Source organism: Vigna radiata, unplaced genomic scaffold (genome assembly GCF_000741045.1).
Source record: "Vigna radiata var. radiata cultivar VC1973A unplaced genomic scaffold, Vradiata_ver6 scaffold_122, whole genome shotgun sequence".
Taxonomy (NCBI): Eukaryota; Viridiplantae; Streptophyta; class Magnoliopsida; order Fabales; family Fabaceae; genus Vigna; species Vigna radiata.
Window position 1 is genome coordinate 177,985 of NW_014543108.1, and position 18,841 is coordinate 196,825.

At 35.3% G+C, this 18,841-nt stretch overlaps 1 protein-coding gene and 1 pseudogene across 2 annotated transcripts; one reads left to right on the forward strand and one right to left on the reverse strand.

Moving 5' to 3' along the window:
* LOC106752968 overlaps positions 1-18,841 on the reverse strand; it is a 192,900-nt pseudogene that overhangs the window by 103,419 nt on the left and 70,640 nt on the right.
* LOC106753004 (scarecrow-like protein 6) lies at positions 7,792-11,022 on the forward strand. 2 transcript variants are annotated; one of them, XM_014634785.2, is made up of 2 exons: positions 7,792-10,642; positions 10,786-11,022. In XM_014634785.2, the coding sequence occupies exon 1, from the start codon at positions 8,483-8,485 to the stop codon at positions 10,613-10,615; it is 2,133 nt and encodes a 710-aa protein (XP_014490271.1). In that variant the 5' UTR covers positions 7,792-8,482; the 3' UTR covers positions 10,616-10,642; positions 10,786-11,022. The 2 variants fall into 2 exon arrangements, with proteins under 2 accessions (XP_014490271.1, XP_014490272.1); XM_014634786.2 differs by having other exon boundaries at positions 7,792-8,995; positions 9,170-11,022.

The window sequence follows — 18,841 nt, forward strand, 5'->3', positions numbered from 1 at the left end:
AAGTACATGATGTTGTCTATGATGATATCTGGTCCAAAGCAGCCTGGAAATGACATAGATGTTTATCTAAGCCCACTAGTTGAAGACTTGAGGTTTTTGTGGGTTGATGGGGTTGAAATATTTGATGCATTCGCTTCTGAGAATTTCGTGATGCGTGCAATGTTATTTTACACCATTAATGACTTTCCAGCTTATGGTAATTTGTCAGGATACAGTGTCAAGGGTCATAAAGCATGTCCTATATGTGAAGAAAACACTGCAGCTCATCAATTGAAACACGGAAGAAAGACGATGTAGTTGCGTCATCGGAGATTTCTAAAACGTAATCATCCATATNGAAGGTTAAAAAAAGCATTCAATGGAGATCAAGAGAGAGACGACGCACCAAATCCACTTACTGGCCTTCAAATTCTTGAAAAAGTTAATAAAATACATCATGTATTTGGGAAAACATCCAAGAAGTCATCTGTAACGACCCCTTTGAAGAAGAATTCAATATTCTTTGATCTTCCATATTGGTCAAAGTTAGATGTTCGACATTGCATAGATGTGATGCATGTGGAGAAGAATATGTGTGATAGCTTGATTGGTACACTACTCAACATTCAGGGAAAAACAAAAGATGGAGTGAATGCTCATTTGGATTTGGTTGACATGAATATCCGAGAAGAGTTTGCACCCAAGGAGATTAGTAAACGTACTTATTTGCCCCCTGCATGTTACACAATGTTGATTTTGATCACATCAACACAAATCTCATAAGAAATTTTGCAAGCGACAAGAAAATATATTTGTTGCCTTATATATCCGGGTAAGTGAACTTTGTTAACATAATAAAGTTCTATATGTGATTTTAAAATATAATAGTTAAGTTATTATGAATTTCAGGCGCCATTAGCAGCTTGTTATTTCTATGCACGAGAGCTATGCTTTATGGTTCTGCTCATTGCACAGGCCTCCTCCCACAAATCTCAGACAACTAGTTGATTGGTAAGAACCTCAATGTTTGGACTTTCTTTTTTTATATAAATGAATGCTAAAAGTCTTTTTTTTATATAGTTCTATTCCAGCAAGTATGATGATGGTTGGGAGATCAATTACAAACACTAGAAAGATTGCATGGATTTCTCTCAAGGTTTGACATATGCTATAGCCATACTTTCTTATAGTTGTTTTGTTTTAATGTTTTTCACTAACTATTTACAATTGTGATGATATATTGTAGTGTAACAGACATAGTGGGTCATATGAGTGCGAATACTATGTAATGTATTGGATGACCCATATTATTCGTTCTCATAACACATGAGGCTGGGAAACAGTAATATTTAAATCTAACAAATTTTGATTTTCTCCAAAATTTAGAATTCATATACACTTATTAATATCAATTGTTTTGTGCAGAGATTCAAGACTACTACATCAATTCTTAAGAAGCCAATTTCATTCATAAGGAAAGCTGCTGCAAAATATTTCATTAGATTATATAATAAGTCATAGTTATTAGATTTAAACGTTCTATTTTATTAGATTGTAATTTATTAGACTTTGTACTTTATGTGATGTTAAAATACATTTGAACATCTATTTGATGTGTTGAAATTGAATTTGTACATGTATTTCATATGCAGGTCTGTTTTTGTGGTAGTGGATATCACAAAAACAGACCTGCTATTTTAAAAAACTGCAGGAGAATATGTCGCGGTTGTTACCAAAACCGCGGTATATAGTAGGAGCATATGTCGCGGTTGGGACCACAACCGCGGTATAAAGTCTGTCGTTTTTTCCATTTTTTTAAACTGACTTTTGACCGCGGTTGTCTCCTGAACCGTGGTCTATTCTGGGTCTTTTACCGCGGTTCGAACTGCGGCGTATACTGGAACAATTTTTTTTTTAAAAAAATGGGGTTTTGGCTACGGTTACTCGTGCACCCGCAATCTATTCCCAGGACTTTTGACCACGGTTGCAACCGCGACATATAGTGACAGACTTTTTACCGCGCCTGTATATGCCGCGGTTCGTAAACCGTGATGAAGGTTGAAAAACAGTTATTTTCATATGTCAGTTTGGACCGAATTACGCCCTTTACTACTTGGAATGAGCCTAGAATCAAGCAAAACTCAATAAATGAGTTTGTAGAGAGTCAAAAGTTGTTTTTAGTGATATTATGCTTGTTTTGCATTGTTTTGTAGCTATTTTGAGAAAATGAAGAATGGAGTTGAAGATACAGGTCGTAGACTCAAGAAAAGAGCAGAAAAATGAAGATTTGAAGAGTCGACGCACCGCGCGACGGCAACTTAAACCGTCGGGCAGTCCAGGGCGAGGAGTAGGCATGGCGATTGGCGCCGGGCGGTTTCGAGAGAAACCGCCGGGCGGCACCTTGCACCGCTGGGCGGTTCTGAGGCTTTTGGGAAACCGCCGGGCGGCACACTTAAACCGTCGGGCGGTGGTCCGCTGGGCTTGGGCCTGTTTTCTGTTGTGCTCCTCACCTATAAATACCCCTATTTCGTGTTCAGAGTCATTCTTTTGACAGGGGAGAACGGCCAGACCTAGTTTTGCTCTCTGGAGAGGGTCTCTTGGATGCTTAGGCTTCTTTTCATCTTTTCTAGGGTTTGCTTTTCCATTCTTCTTCCATTTTTCATCTAGTTTCACCATGTCTATGGTGAACTAAACCCTATTGTTGTTAGGGGAAACAATGTAATCTTTTGATATTCTCTTTTATTGAAACTCCTGATTATTTATATGGTCTCCATATGTTTTGATTGATAATTGTTAGGTTATCATCTGTGCTTAAGGCCTTTATCGTTTAACTCATTTGGTAACTGATGTTTGTCTTTATTGATATGGGGACGTACAGTAATGACATGAACTGGTGAGTAATTCCTTGATTTTGCAATACCACCTAGGGATAGGGGTAGGACGATCAATTGCTTTTAACTTCCGTTTATAATGCTGTATTAATTGCTAAGGGAGGCTAGGGATAGCAAGCCAGTAGTTAATATTAGGCTCTTTTCGCTGAGGGATCGGGTTAAGGGTAGGCTAAGAAAGTTGCATAACAATTTATCAATCAAACTAATATTCAAGAGGAGTAGATAAGAGAGGGTGGATTAGATGAAATTGTAAACCCCAACAACATCCATTCATCCATTATTTTCGTCTGTCAATTGAATCAACTTTATTTTGCATGTTAATATTTTTGTTCTCAAATCCAATTTATTAATTTTTATTTTCAAGTCTTATTATTTTAATTCACGTGAACGAGAAAACCTTTCGAGTCTCTTGGGAAAACAATACTTGGCCTTACCATTTATATTACTTGTACGATTTGGTACACTTGCCAATTTGTCAACAAACCGCGACGTATAGGGAAAAATAACCGTGGTCATTTCCCTGCGCTGCACTAGTGTAATAGTCATATTTGCTATCGTAAAAAGAATATATTCATTAAGACTATGTTCACTTGAGGGTATTTCAGTGTGCCTTGGCATGGTTGTTAAATTTTTGCAGGTTTGAGCTTTGAAAGGTATCCATTTGATGATGAAGAGGAATGGAGAATGGTGTGTGCTGATCGCGGACCGTGGCTGGTGCCGTTGTTGATAATGAAGATGCGTTGATGATGGGGAACTTCAGCGTCAACCATGAAGAAGCATTGAAGATGGAGAGCGTGGTGATTTCGATTGTAGAAGTTGAGATGTGTAGAAGTTGTATTCGGTTATGGGGTGTGCGTATTCAGATACGCTACAACGTGAGAGGAAAGCTGGGTGGTGTATCCGGTTACACTTCATTGTACTTAGATACGCTGCAACATTAGTGAAAGGCTGAGTGGTGTATCCAGTTACGCTTCATTGTATTCGGTTACAACGTTTGTAAATCTCGTGTATTCGGTTACTCGTTGCTTGATTCGGTTACAACACTGCAAAGCATATCTGAGGAGAATGAAATGCTGAAGATGGAAATCAACAAGCTCTCAAATGGTGGCAAAGTGTGTGAAGAAGTTGCCTCTGAGGTAGAGGGAGCTAAGGCAGCAGAACGAGAGGCTCTGATGAAACTTGGGATATTTTGAGGGAGGAAACATATAGCAGCAACAAGAAGGCTGCAAGAGTGGCTGAAGCAGCTAGAAGAAGCACAAACAACAAATTTAGAATTGGAAGCAGAACTGAGAAGACTAAAGGTGCAGTCTGATCAGTGGAGGAAGGCTGCAGAGGCAACTGCTGCTATGCTTTCATCAGGAAACAATGGGAAACTCACAGAGAGAACCGTGTCTCTAGATAACAACTACAAGTGCTCACCCTATGCTGAAGACATGGATGATGATTTCCAGAGAAAGAAAAATGGCAACATGCTGAAGAAGTTTGGATTGTTGTGGAAGAAGCCTCAAAAATAGTTTGTATATGATTTTATGTATGTTACGTCCTAATCAATAATAGTGTGTTCATGTGATGTTTATTTATGTCTTTTTCAATTTTGTCTCATCCTTACCTTTCAATCTGCATTGTAAATCCTTCTCCATCTTAAACTGTTTGTGAATTGTACTTCAAATGCTGGTGTTTAGTTATTCAATATATTAAGCTTCACATGATGTACATAATTGGAGTCTCATAATGCACACTGTTTCACTTCCTGAACTATTTTTCACTGAAGTGTAGTATTTGAATAATCTAAACCCAAGAATAATGTGCAATATTTGAAGACTAATCTGTAATATAACATTAGTATGATTAACGTTTTGCCAGTATAAGTTGAATACTTCTGTTTATCTATAAAAGAAATAAAATATTGGATTTTGTTAATTTGGAATATAAAACTTATTTTGTAGATTAATGTTTCCCTGATGAAAGAAAAAAAAATTGATATTAGAGTTTTTTTTATCTATAACAATATCTAAATAATTTTTCAATTAGTTAATACAATATTTTTCGTAATAGAATCTCTATTACAAGATTTTCAGAATAAACTTGAAAAAACATAAGAGATACGTTCTTATAAAATATGAGTTTTTCGAAATTAAATTTCCATTAAGCCCAACGTTTTAGTCTCATCTTCATCATTTCGAAAAAGGGGGTTACTCCCTCCACCTCCCCGTTTGTTCCCTCTACCTCTCCATTTTTCTACATTTTTATTTTAATTACAAATATAACCTTTTGTTTTCCTTTTTTAACCTTTATAGTTTTTTTATTTTTTTACTTATTTACCAAACCCTACTTTTACTCTGATCCCTCACCCCCCCATTTCAGATTTGAGATCCGCCCTTTTTCTCTCCTCCGTCTCATTTTCTCCCCCCGCCCTTTTCTTCTTCACGCGTCACACTAATTTTTCTCTGTTTGACTCTACGTTGCACTCAGTCGTGGTGGAGTGCGGTGGTGTGGTAAGGTGTGTGGTTGTTGTTACTGTTCGTGGTGGTGTTTCGCTATAGTGAGTGGTGCATATCTTCGTCTACCAGGTATTAGTTTACTACTGTGTGCATCTTGCTGGTTTCGCTGTTTGTTTGATTCACTACTTTGTGCATGCTTTGATTCACAACTTTGTCCATGATTGCTGGTTTGGCTTTGGATGTTTTTTTTTTTTCTTTTTTAGTTTATTAATTTTTTTATTTGTATTTAAATTTAGTTTTTATTTTAATTTATTAGTGGATTTTTTTTTAATTTAGTTATTTAATTATTTCAATAGAAAATTGTAGATTGTGACCAGAGAAAGATATGATTCTGATGGTGAAAAAAGATTATAGTTTATAATTGTTAAATTAGTTGCTTATGTGTATTTTACTCAATGGTTTTATTGAAGTTTGGTGTAAAATTTGGTGTTTAGGCTACCAAATTCATCACAGCTGCAGGATTTGGTGCTAAGTGGCTCGGCATATTTGGGAATGGCATGGTGCAATCTTTTGTTAATGCTCAAACTCTATCACTTTCAGGTACAAATGGGAAAACTTCATGAATGCTCAACTATCTTTAAATGTAGCAACTATGTACTTCCTTAACCCAACCTAAGACTTGATGCTAACTTTTGATCACGAGGAGGCTCAAAGCTGAAGTTCTCAATTATTTTTTATTATACTTTGTTTACGACTACACTGGTATAATCACTTCATGAATACATTTTCTCCGGGATGAGTTACTTCTGTAATTTTGTTTGAAGTCAATTTGATTTGTTGATTTTTATTATTCTTTCTTTGAAGTTTTGAAGTCCCCTTTTTAGTCTTTTCAGTTTCACCATTCTCTGATTTTTAGTTTTGAAAGCAACTGTTTTTTTTTTTTTTAAAGATCACATGCTAGGGAATGTCTTTAAAGGAACTTATAATACTAAACGGATGTCGACATCCGTTTCGTCTTAAACGGATGTTAACATCTGTCGAGGGATGCCCATATTCGTTTAAAAGGTTATATGGGGTGAGTGACTAAAAACATAAAATTTTAACCTTAAATATAAATTTTTATTAAAGGATAAAATAGGAATAAAAAAAACAAAGCAAAGGGTAAAAATGGAAAGGGGAGGTGTAGGGAGCAAATGGGGAGGTGCAGGGAGTAACGCCCTTCGAAAAATATAACACGCTACAATACTAATAGAATAAAACATTTTATAATAAATAAATTCATACTACTTGGAACTAAATTATATTACAAATAAATATTACATCTAATAAAAAAATTCATTTCACTAAATTATAATTTAATTAAATTTTTAAAATTATTTTTAATAATTATTCTAAATTTTTAACTCTTAATAAACATTTTTACAATTACATATAACATTTACAAATATCATTTTATATTATTTTAATACCTAGGGATATTTTGGTAATCATCAATTTCTACCAATTAAACCAATTTTTTAAAATTGTCACATCAATCAAATCTTATACTAATTTTCACAAATTTTACCTCCAAATCCACTCTCAATTACCTTCAAATATACTCAAGTAAACACAAAAAAATCACCTTCAAATAACCTCAAATCCACTGAATCACTCTCTTCTACATCATCACCCCAATCACCCCAAGTGAACACACTCTAAGAGTGTGAAATTATCCAAAATGATAATTTATAGTCACTTTTTAGCCAGAAAATAACTTTTTGGTTTAAACCTTTTTTTGGTCTCTAAGTTAAGTTCTGATGTTCCGTTTAGTCTTCACTTTTAAAAATGTCAACCTTTAGTCCCTATGATATGAAAAATGTATCAAATCAGTCATATTCGTTAACAAATCACAAGTTTTTCATTAAGTGATTTATTGTTCATAACATTTTTCGTCAACAAATCACAAAATATTGGATACCTAAGTATGAAAACTTGTGATTTATTATTCATTAAGTGATGTCATGAGGACTAATTTGATACATTTTTGATATCTTAGGAACTAAAGGTTGACATTTTTAAAAATAAAAACTAAACTGAACATCAGAATTTAAACTGAGGGACAAAAAATGATTTAAACCTAACTTTTTTTTAATGAGTTTCAATATTTTATCTATACGTAAGGGTAGGGAACTTATTTAATTTTATTTAAAGCTATTTATGAAAGACTATTACAAAGTTAGTTAGGCAAGTTCAAACAATTGACCAAATCAAAATATCATATGATACTGAGATAAGTTAAAATTGCCACCCTGCAATGCAGTGAGCACTATGCATATAGATGTAGTATGTGGACTATGCATGTATGGAGTATGACCTAAAATAATAATTATATAAATAAATAAATAAGAGATATGTGATGCTCACGCGCTACATTTGAGAATGGGAAAACACAGGGAGATGAAAGCAACATTAGCAAAGGGAGAAAAACTACTGTGCAGACAACATAGACAACATAAACTAAAAAAAGTTAAAAAATAAAGTAGAAACAGTGATAGAGAGAGAGAGAAAGAGAGCACTCCATCCCAGAAAACACAAGTAACAAAGAGTGTTTCCCACAGAAAACATAAGCAACAAAGAATCACATTCATGGCATCCTCGCTTTACTTCAACAACTATTTGGAGCTTAATAAGCCACGGATCCAGAAAGAAAAGGACAAGCTTTGAGGGTGTTCTTCAAGGGGTCTTCTTCTTCTTCTTCTTCTTTTTATTTATTTTCTTAAACAAGCAACAAAGAAGAATCACACTCATGGCTTTCTTCCTTCACGGCTGCTGTTTGGAGCATAACAAGCCACAGATCCAGAAAGAAAAAGGCAAGCTTTATGGATGCTCAAGTTTTCATCTTTGGAACCCTCTATGTGAGTTAGTGTCCATCACCAATTTTGAATATCCCACCAAAATTCCGAGCTTTCTTGCAGCCCAAAATTTCACCTTTCTGAACTTTAGCATCTGAGTTTGCTTCATTTTCCAAGCCCTGTTTGTTTCTGGTTTTGTAGGCCAACCCCATTTGTTAAAAAATACCTGCTTTGAAACCGGTTTTGAACAAAGGTGCTAACTTTTGAAGAAACTGGAGCCTTTTGGGGGTGGTTGGCTTTGTGGACACTTGACACTCTTGTTAGTTAACTTTCTTAGATGAAGGCCATGCCCTTTCCTTTTGAGGAGTTTCAAGGGAAGGGAGTGTTGGATTTTTCTTCAGGCTCAGATTCATTTTCATTGCTTTTGCATCATCCACAAGCAAAGTGGACCATAGACAAAGAGGATTATTGCTATGTGGGCAGCACTGAGCCCACCTCAGTTCTTGATTCCAGAAGAAGCCCAAACTCTTCCACCATGTCCTCTTCCCTTGGCAGCAGCAACACCATCAGCAAGGGTGGCAGTGGTGGTTCAACCAATAACACCACTTGTTACACCCCAACCCTTTCTCAGAACCCTCCTCAGACAGCATTGGAAACCAGCACAGAAAAATGTGGAGTGAGAATGGAGGATTGGGAGAGTCAAGATCAATCCATTCTGAGACTAATCATGGCAGATGCTGAAGACCCTTCTGTAGGTTTGAGCAAGCTCTTCCAGGGCAGTGGCTGTGGCTCTCAGCAAACCGTTGATTTCAATGCAGGTTTTGGTGTTGTGGATCAAGGGTTGAATATGGTAAGTATTGTTGATCCTTCAGGGAATTACCCTGGTTTCCCTTTTATTGCTGAAAATATAGATGGCCATAATGGTAATAAGACTGGTTCTTTGTCTGTTGGAGAATCCATGTTTTCTGTTTCTGGTAACAATTCTCTGTTGTTCTCAACATCTCCTGGTGGGTTTAACTCTCAGCAGCAAGTGATTGGAGAGGTGGATGAGAAGCCTCAAGTCATTAATCCCCAGTTTGAGTTAAACCAGACTCAAGTTCAATTCTCTGAGAACCCATCTTTATTTGTGCCAATGATGTACCCCCAATTGCAAGAACAGCAAGTTTTCTCTCAGCATCCAGCAAAACGCCATGTTTTTGAGCCTGCTGGGTACAGTTATCAGGCTCCAAGGATGCCCCTTTTGGATTCTGGGCAAGAGATGTTTGGCAGGAGGCAACAAACACAGCTTCCATTGTTTCCTCATCACATGCCACCACAGATTGTGCCATCTGCTAAACCGCAGAAGGCTAGTTCCACCGGAGAAGATGCAAGCCACCAGCTTCAGCAGGCTATATTTGACCAGTTATACAAAACTGCTGAGCTGATAGAAGCTGGGAATCCGGTTCATGCGCAAGGGATATTGGCGCGGCTCAATCACCAGCTCTCCCCAATTGGTACGCCTTTTCAGAGGGCTGCTTTCTATATGAAGGAGGCCTTGTTGTCTCTGCTTTATTCAAATCCTCACAATGTCTTGGCTTTCTCACCCATCACTTCCATTTTCAAAATCGGAGCATACAAGTCCTTTTCTGAGATATCACCTATCATTCAGTTTGCCAACTTCACCAGTAACCAAGCCATCATTGAAGCCTTGGAAAGGTTTGATCGTATCCACATTATAGATTTTGATATTGGGTTTGGAGTCCAATGGTCTTCTTTCATGCAAGCACTTGCCATGAGGAGTAATGGTGTGCCTTCCCTCAAAATCACAGCCATTGTGTCACCCCTCTCTTATGATGAGTTTGAGCTCAATGTGACTCAAGAAAAGTTAAATCAATACGCCAAAGACATCAACATGTCTTTTGAGCTCAATGTCTTAAGCATTGAGTCATTGAGCTCTCCTTCATGTCCACTCTCTGTTCAGTACTATGATAATGAAGCAACTGCTGTGAACATGCCACTTTCCTGTTTCACAAACTACCCTACATTGTTTCCCTTAGTCCTTCGCTTTGTGAAGCAGCTTAGGCCAAAAGTGGTAGTCACTCTTGATAGGAATTGTGACCAATTGGATGCACCATTTTCCACCAATATAGTCCATGCTCTTCATTGTTACTCAGCCTTGCTTGAATCACTTGATGCTGTGAATGTCAACCTCGATGTCCTCCAAAAGATTGAAAAGCATTTCATCTTACCATCCCTTAAGAAAACCATAACATGTCCCCTTCGTTCACAAGAAAAACTTCCTACTTGGAGGAACATGTTTCTTCAATATGGCTTCTCTCCATTCACATTTAGCAACTTCACAGAAGCTCAAGCTGAGTGTTTGGTGCAGAAGGCACCTGTTAGGGGATTCCAATTGGAGAGAAAGCACTCATCTCTTGTTCTTTGCTGGCAGAGGAAAGAACTCATCACAGTTTCAACTTGGAGATGCTGAACTAATTATTACCTTATATTTTTAAAGGTGATTCATAACTCACTACCTAGTTTATGTAATTTCTTATGTATTTAGGCTTTTCAATGAGATTCACCACCCATCTAGATTCTAAGATTCTACAGTTGTGTGTTACTTACTACTTTAAATATTTCCCATTTCTATTGTCTAAGGATTGGTGAGTGTCCTGGTTGTTATCTTGAGGGCAAAGCAAATTGCTTTGGAAGAAAAGAACAATTTAGCCAAGAAGGGGTGGTGACTCTGTTCATCTCCATGCTTTAGCTTTGTCTTGTTTGGTGACGATTACTGTGTTAGGTTCTGAATTTGGCATACATGATCCTAATGTGTAGCATGAACATCTTGTGCCAATTTTATGTATATATATGCAGGTATTTTATTATAGCATTTAATCTAGTTAACTTTGATGTATCATTCTTCAAGTGTTATCTTTCAAAGTTAACAAACTACAAAGAATCCTAGAAGTATGTTTAGTATTTCTACAACCAATCATTCTATGTATGTTTAGTATTTCTAGAATTTCTTCAAGAGTTTAATTACTTCAAGAACCACAGAAAAGGACAAACTTGGTGATTTACGCACTTGATCTTAGCAGAGAAATTCAAAAAAGGAAAACTTTGAAATTTCATTTAGTGTGTTTGGATTAACTTTATGGAATGAAATAATCAATTAGTTTTTTGTGGTCAAGGGATGCAACCAATAGCTCCTTTTACTTTTTCATGTTCATGCATCATCATGATTTTTTTGTAATGGAATTGATTCTTGATTGATCTCTAAACATATTTAATTTGATAATAATGGTTCTATGTTGGTATTACAATGATTGGTAAAATGATATTATTTTATTGAATTAAAAGTGTTTAGTGAAATTAGTTAATCTTTAATTGATAAATTTACACAAATTATATTTTTGAATAAAACTTTCATACGACGTTTTTTTTTATATATTTAGAGAAAAATGAATTTGTTAGTGTTTCTTAAACTTTATTATTTTTTACTTAAAAGATCAAACACGTTATTAATTAATTAAATAAAATTTGTAATATTAAAAAAAAATGAGATATAGGCATTGTGACTGGGAAAGGGTAAGAATTTTTCCTTAAATGTAATTTCAAAAGCCTTTGACAAAATGTTGAAAGCCAATGAAAAAAAGCTCAATTTGCTAAAAGATTTCTGTTTTGGCCAAGTTAATAAATACTGAAAAACTAGCTAAAATAAACACACTTTTACTCCAGAAACAAATTATAAAAATCTAAGTGCAAATATATATTTTATTTTATTTTTCAATCTCTATTTCCATTGGCATTTAGCTTATCATTTCATTTAAATGTGTGTTTTATTTTTAAATTTATTTTCCGACAAATTTATAAGATTAGGTCAATCCAGTCCCCATCTACGTTTTTAGCAGATTGGTGGCGGGACGCAAGGGACCAACAACTTTCCAAATTGGTTTTTTTTTTTTTTTAATTCTTTAAGTGTTAAAATAAATTATTTAGTGTTTTTGTAATTATAAAATATTTTTCACTTGAAACAATCTTCCAACTTGTATAAAATAACTGTTATTGTTACAATTTTATCATAACCCACCTCAACAAAAGAGCATAAAATTATCACAATTTTAACTTTAATGAAATTCTAAATTGGATAGCATTCTCAATTTTTAGTGAAATGATCATTTTTCATTTATATTTTCTAAAAAAATATGTTTATTAAAGGGGTGAGATCAGGAATATTTATTGAATTTGAAACTATGATAGCACATTGCCATTGTTTTCTTTTGGATTTAAATTCGATATATTTTAAGTGGAACTCACTTAATCTTTAAATGGTTAGTAATGCGATATCTAACATATTAATTTTAATAGTTTATCAATGATAAAATAAGACATTATAAAATTGATAAAACAAGACAGATTTTTCTTAATTTATAGATAAAATATAAATAAGGTTATTTAAAAGAAAATAACTATAATAATAAATATATCTAAAAGAGTTAAATGTAACAACTAGAGAACAAAAAAGACTCTCTGCAACATTACCATCTTTCACCAGAGATGTTTCAATACTTATCCCTTATCTACTCACACCAATAAGGTGTAAAAGAAATAAACAACACACCAAAGACAACAAAAGAGACAATATGATGAGCTAGTGTTCATAGGAAAACTTCATGAACAATTTATCACATCACATATTAGTTCGACATTTATAACATACTATAACTCATAAGTATATAATCATTTGACTCTAGACTCAATTATTCGAATACATGCTTTGACATGTGTATTCAATATAGGTGTGCGATGACAGTTGAAAACGCCATTGTTTTATACTTAATTTTGATACTAAAAACATCCTTTATGACTTAGAAACTAACTTGAAATCATTCTTTTGCTTAAGTTGGGAGAATAAGAGAGTTGAAGGTGGTATTATTGGTTTTATACTTGGTTTTCCTTCTTTTGACAGGAATTAAGATGAATTGGATGAAGAAGTTGAAGTATCAATAAGTTGGAGTTAGGAAAAGCTGAAAAAGTAACATACAGAAGAACCGCAAGCAGCGCTAAGCGTCATTTTGGGGCGCCGAGCGCTAATTTCTACTGTCTCGAGCCTGAGCACCACCGCTGAGCGCCATTTTTAATACTAAGCGTTGAGGACGTGGGCTTAGGCCAGTTTTCTATTATATTTATAAACTATATAAGGGTTTGGAATACCTAGAGGGTCTATCTTTTGAAAGAAAGAAGCGCAAAAACACTTCTTTCACCCCTCAGAGGAGGATTTTGGATCCAGAAGCTTCGATCTTCGAATTTTAGGGTTTTATCTTTCATTGTTTTCCATATTTTCATCTAGTTTCACCATCTCTATTGTTGAGATTGTTGATAAGGGAAACACTGATTTAGCTGAACTTAATCTCACAGTGCTCTAATTACTCTGGTTTTTTATGATGACAACACATTAATAATAACACATGTATTGTTATGTGTTACATGTTTTATTCTTTATTGTGGAAGATATCTTATTGAACATGTTTGTGTTGATGTTGATATATGAATGCACATTCACTGATCTTATATCTGTTACATCATTTATGAATGCATTACATATGTTTTGGAAGAGAAAACTGTTGAGATTGTTGACAACACAATTTCTATATCAATTTAGTTTTTGGTGATGACAACACATTGTTTAATAACAAGTACATGTTGTTGCATTACATGTTCTTAAGCTGATTAAACTGTAATATCTGTTGAACATGTGTGTGTATGTACTATGTTACATGTTCTTGTGTTGATTGCTTGATATATTTCTGGAACATGAGCATTGATGACTTGGTCAACTGTATTGAATGTGTTCTGTTATTTGTTGACCATAGGCTACTAAGTTGACTAAACTGTTATAACTGTATAATACAGTCGACTGAATTAGTAGCACATTTGACTGAGAACCTGACTGATTAACAGAAATCTATAAATAGACTGAACACTAGTTTGTTCGGAGACTTTTGATGATCTGCCAATTTCATTTCTGTTTCAGATTTCTCTTTACTCCAAGAATTCTCCAAGAAGACAGTGGTGATCTTTCTTGAAAAAGATTCAAATTGGAGATTCAATTGCGCATTCATTGGTTGATCAACATCTGCACAAGAAGGTGCTTCTGTGGTTGATCGTGTAGGCTTGACATCCTATGAACACTGTTGGAATTTTCTGAGAGGTTTGGCATCCTGTGAAGACTACTATAATTGGACCTGTTGTGATACATGGGGATAGTTCACTTTGAGGATTGTTCAAAGTGGTGTTGCAGATTGTAGAAGAGGGGATTCTTGCTGCATGTCTGATTGTGTTGTGCAACTATATTTTGGTTTTGGGTTAGAGATGAGATTTATATTTTTGACGTGTAGGTCTTCTATAAATTCCTTGTTGTAAAAACCGCAACCATTATAGTGCATTTGCTTCCTGGGATGGAAGGACACTGGATGTAGGCATTGTTGGCCGAACCAGTATAAAAATCTGTGTTTGCATTTCTCTATCCCTTATCTTTTACATTCCAGTCGACTTTATTCATTACGCAGTCAACTACGTAATTTTCGCTGCATACATATTCTGATTGCTTGCAATTCAAGAAATTTCAAAAAGCTTTATACTTTGATTTCAAGATTGCGAAAAGAAAGTGTTTTTGAAACAACACCAATTCACCCCCCTCTTGGTGAAGTGAAGAAGCCAACCCGTTTTCCAACAAAAACCACATGCACTTTGATGAACTAATATTGTGTGGCATAACTGCAAGTTTTAAGTGGACTTCATTATGAAGTAAGTCGATTAAAACTCGTGACTATGCACAGATTTTCAAAAGCAGTGCTGTGTGTGATTTTGCATTGAAAAGTTTTTCAAACTAAGCTGAAATGCCTAAGTCGACTACATGCGCAGTGGATCCGAATTAGTTAGTTATTTGATTTGAAATTCTGTTAATGCTTGTGTACAATAACGACTATATTTCAGATGTCTGTTAAAACATTTTTTATAGTCAACTTTATTAAACGCAAAATCAATTTGGTTGTTATGACTGCTGCTAATTTGCTTAACTGTTATAACTGTCTGATGATAGTCGGCTTCATTAGTAGCATAGTCGACTACAGGAGTGTCTGATTTATAGAAAACTATAAATAGACGTGACTCAGTTGATTGCAAAGGACTTTTGATATTTTGACACTTTCATTTTGATTTACAGACTGTGATCTTTGAGAAAAAGGCTCCAAGAACTCATCAAGAAGACGGTGGAGATCTTTCTTGCAAGAATGTCTTAAGGAGGAACTGTATTGCGCTTACTGTTTGATCAGATTTTGTACAACTAGTGTGTTCGTATTGATCAAGACTGCTTTCAATCCATTGGAGATTGGTTTTCCTGTTGTGATTACAGGAGGTTGACTCGTGGAGTCTGGACACTTTGAGGATTGTTCAAAGTGGGTTGCAGATTGCAGGAGAAGGGATATCTTGCTGCAAGTCTTGTTGTATGGTTTGCCTATATTTTGATTAGAGGCTTAGAGAGGTGTTTTATATTTTTGATGTGGAGGTCTCTATAAAAGTCTTGTATTAAAAACCTTGACCATTATAGTGCATTTGCTTATGGATTGTGGAAGGACACTGGATGTAGGCATTGAGGCCGAACCAGTATAAAAATCTGTGTTTGATTTCTCTATCCTTACACTTTTACATTAAGTCGACTTAACTGTTTACATAGTCAACTTTACATTTCCGCTGCACTTAGAATTTTCATTCTTTGCGATTCAAGAAACTTTGTAAAGGTTTTTACTTTGCGAAAAAAATATTTTGAAAAGACTCTGATTTTTGAACCTCACAAATTCACCCCCCCTCTTGGTGTTGAAACTAAGCCATCTTTTTTTCAACAATTGGCACCAGAGCTGGTTTTTATAAAATATTTGAAAAACTAATCAACTTCTTTTTTTCTTGAATCAACTATATCCTGGATAATGGCTTCCAGTTTTCAAACTTTGGTGAAGGTGCACCTACAAACAGACCATCACTGTTTGCGGATGAAAATTATCCGTTTTGGAAAATTAGAATGCAAATCTTTCTTGAATCCGTTGATAGAGGAATTTGGGATGCAACTTTGAATGGTCCTTTTGAGCCAACTCATACTGTTGATGGAAAAACTGTTTTGAAAATTTTTTCTGAGTGGTCTCAAGAAGAGAACAGGAAAGCACAGTATGATGTCAAAGCTAGAAATGTCATTGCCTTTGCACTAACTGTTGATGAATTTTTCAGGATATCTCAATGCAAATTTGTCAAGGGGATGTGGGATGTCTTGGAAGTCACTTATGAGGGCACTGGTGAAGTCAAGAGAGCAAGGAAGAATTCTTTGATTCAAGAGTATTAACTTTTCAGGATGAAGGCTGGTGAAACAATCTATGAAGTCCATAAAAGGTTCACTCATATTGTAAATCACCTTGTTGCTCTTGGAAAAGTCTTTGACAAGGAAGAGATCAATATCAAGATTTTGAAAAGTCTAAACAGATGCTCGCAACCCAAAGTCACAACAATCTCTGAGTCCAAAGATTTGACCAGCATGAACATGGCTACATTGTTTGGAAAATTGAGAGAACATGAGCTTAAGTTTGAAAGGTTGAAGGACGAAGAAGAGATTGAAGAGAATAAGTCCATTGCACTGAAAGCAACAAGCAAGAAAGCCTCAAAGTCAGAGGAAGAATCAGATGTTGAGATGGACGACAAAGAAGTGATGACCATGGTGGTAAGAAAACTTAGTCGACTTATGAAAAATAACAGTCGACTTACTAACCATGCAGGTCACAACAAAGCCATGAAAGCTTTCAAGTCAAGTGTTGTTCAATGATATGAATGCGGGAAAGTAGGACACATCAAACCAGATTGCCTAGACCTGAAGCCGAAGCAAAAAACCATCAAAAAGTTTCCTCAGGACAAGAATATAAAGCATAAAGGAGCTTATATCGCTTTGGAAAATAGCGATTATGAAACATCAAGTGATGAAGATGTTAATCATGATGAGGAATCAAACATCTACTATATGGTTGGAGCATCATTGGCTGACTACGACAATGACAAAGAGTTTGAACAAGAACCGATAGAAGTCAAATACGACCTACTGCTGGATGCCTTCAAGGAAATTCATGCTGAAGCTATGCGACTCTTGTAAAAGGTTAATCGATTTAACTCTGATAGAAAGGATTATGAACATAGAATCAATAATCTTGTCACTAATAATGAGAAATTACAAAAAGAGTTAGATGAAGCCTTATTGTCTACTAAGAAGGTTAAAATTGAAACTGTTACAGTAGAGAAAGAATGTGATAAATGCCCTGCTCATGTGAAACAAATAGATTACTTGACTATTATGCTAGCCAAATTTACAATGGGTAGAGAAAATTTGAATGTTGTATTAAAATCTACTGGTAGAGCTATTAACGGACAAGGCATTGGTTACAAAGCTAATTCTAATAGGTCCAATACAAGAAATTTTTAGATCTAAGCAAACTTTCTAAACATGCTTGCTTTTATTGTAATGGTATTGGTCACACTGTTAGAAATTGTTATTATAGAGGAGTTGGAGTTCCTAAATGATTATACATGTGGATACCTAAGGAAAATCTGGCTACAACTGACAATCAAGGACCCAAATTTAAATGGGTACCTGCAACAAAAACCTGAACTATTTTGCAGGATCTGAAACAGGTGCAGTGAGAACTCAAGGATGAACTAACATGGCTATATCAACCATCTTGAGTATCTACAAATGGTAGCATGCATTATCTTACTGCATCATTGATGGGTGTCGCCGCCCAATCAAATTTGATTGCAATTTAGAAATGCAGTATAATGCTAGGGAATGACCCCTAGGTTGTCTCTCAAGGACCAACTGCGGTTCAGAGTCAAGTCTAACACAAAAGGGGGGGGTTTGAAAAATGTTTTTGCGAATACAAATAACTAAATTAAAACAAATGGACATTAAACTTAACTGTGTAAGTTAGAAAACATCAAGGTAAAATAAAATGCTAATCCCAACATTTCAACAAACAATTATCTAAACACAAGTAAGACTATAAAATGCAACAGTAAATTAGAGACATCAAAGCAACTAATCCTACTATGTAAATTAATGCAAAACAAAGGGGTAATTAAACATGCTTTTTAATCCATCAATTATGTGACCAATATTCATCTACCAAATGAAATTAAAAATGCAATTAGCTTGAGAAAACCCCCTTGGGCCGTGAGCTCCTAGTCCACCAAGGCCCAACTTCAATTCTTGACTTTCTTCCTTAAATGAACCATGCAAGATGTGTTGACTCTTTGTCTCATATGCACCATACTTCAAGACAACAATCATATGCCTTCCATATCATTCAAAACCGTCCACCACTCCTTGCATGTAGCAAAATAAAATGGAAACCACACCAAGCCAAGCAATTCACGTGAAAAAGGCAATTGTTGGGTGCAAAGAATGCTTCTAAAAAGTCCACAAGTCAAAGGGGTGCTTTACTCTCTTCTTCAACAAGCAACATTCAAATTGTTCCTTCCATTCTCCATTACCGAGAACACACAAAGAAACCCAAGTTCAAATGCAAATTAACACAAGCATAGCAAAACCAAGTTCCACCTTCATAAATCCAACTTCACCACTCACTTTGCTTCAACTTTTTGACCAAAACAAAACCAAACCTCT

What these genes read in the sequence shown, in the direction of transcription:
- LOC106753004 (XM_014634785.2), top strand. Translation starts at nt 8,483, where the DNA reads ATGAAGGCCATGCCCTTTCCTTTTGAGGAGTTTCAAGGGAAGGGAGTG.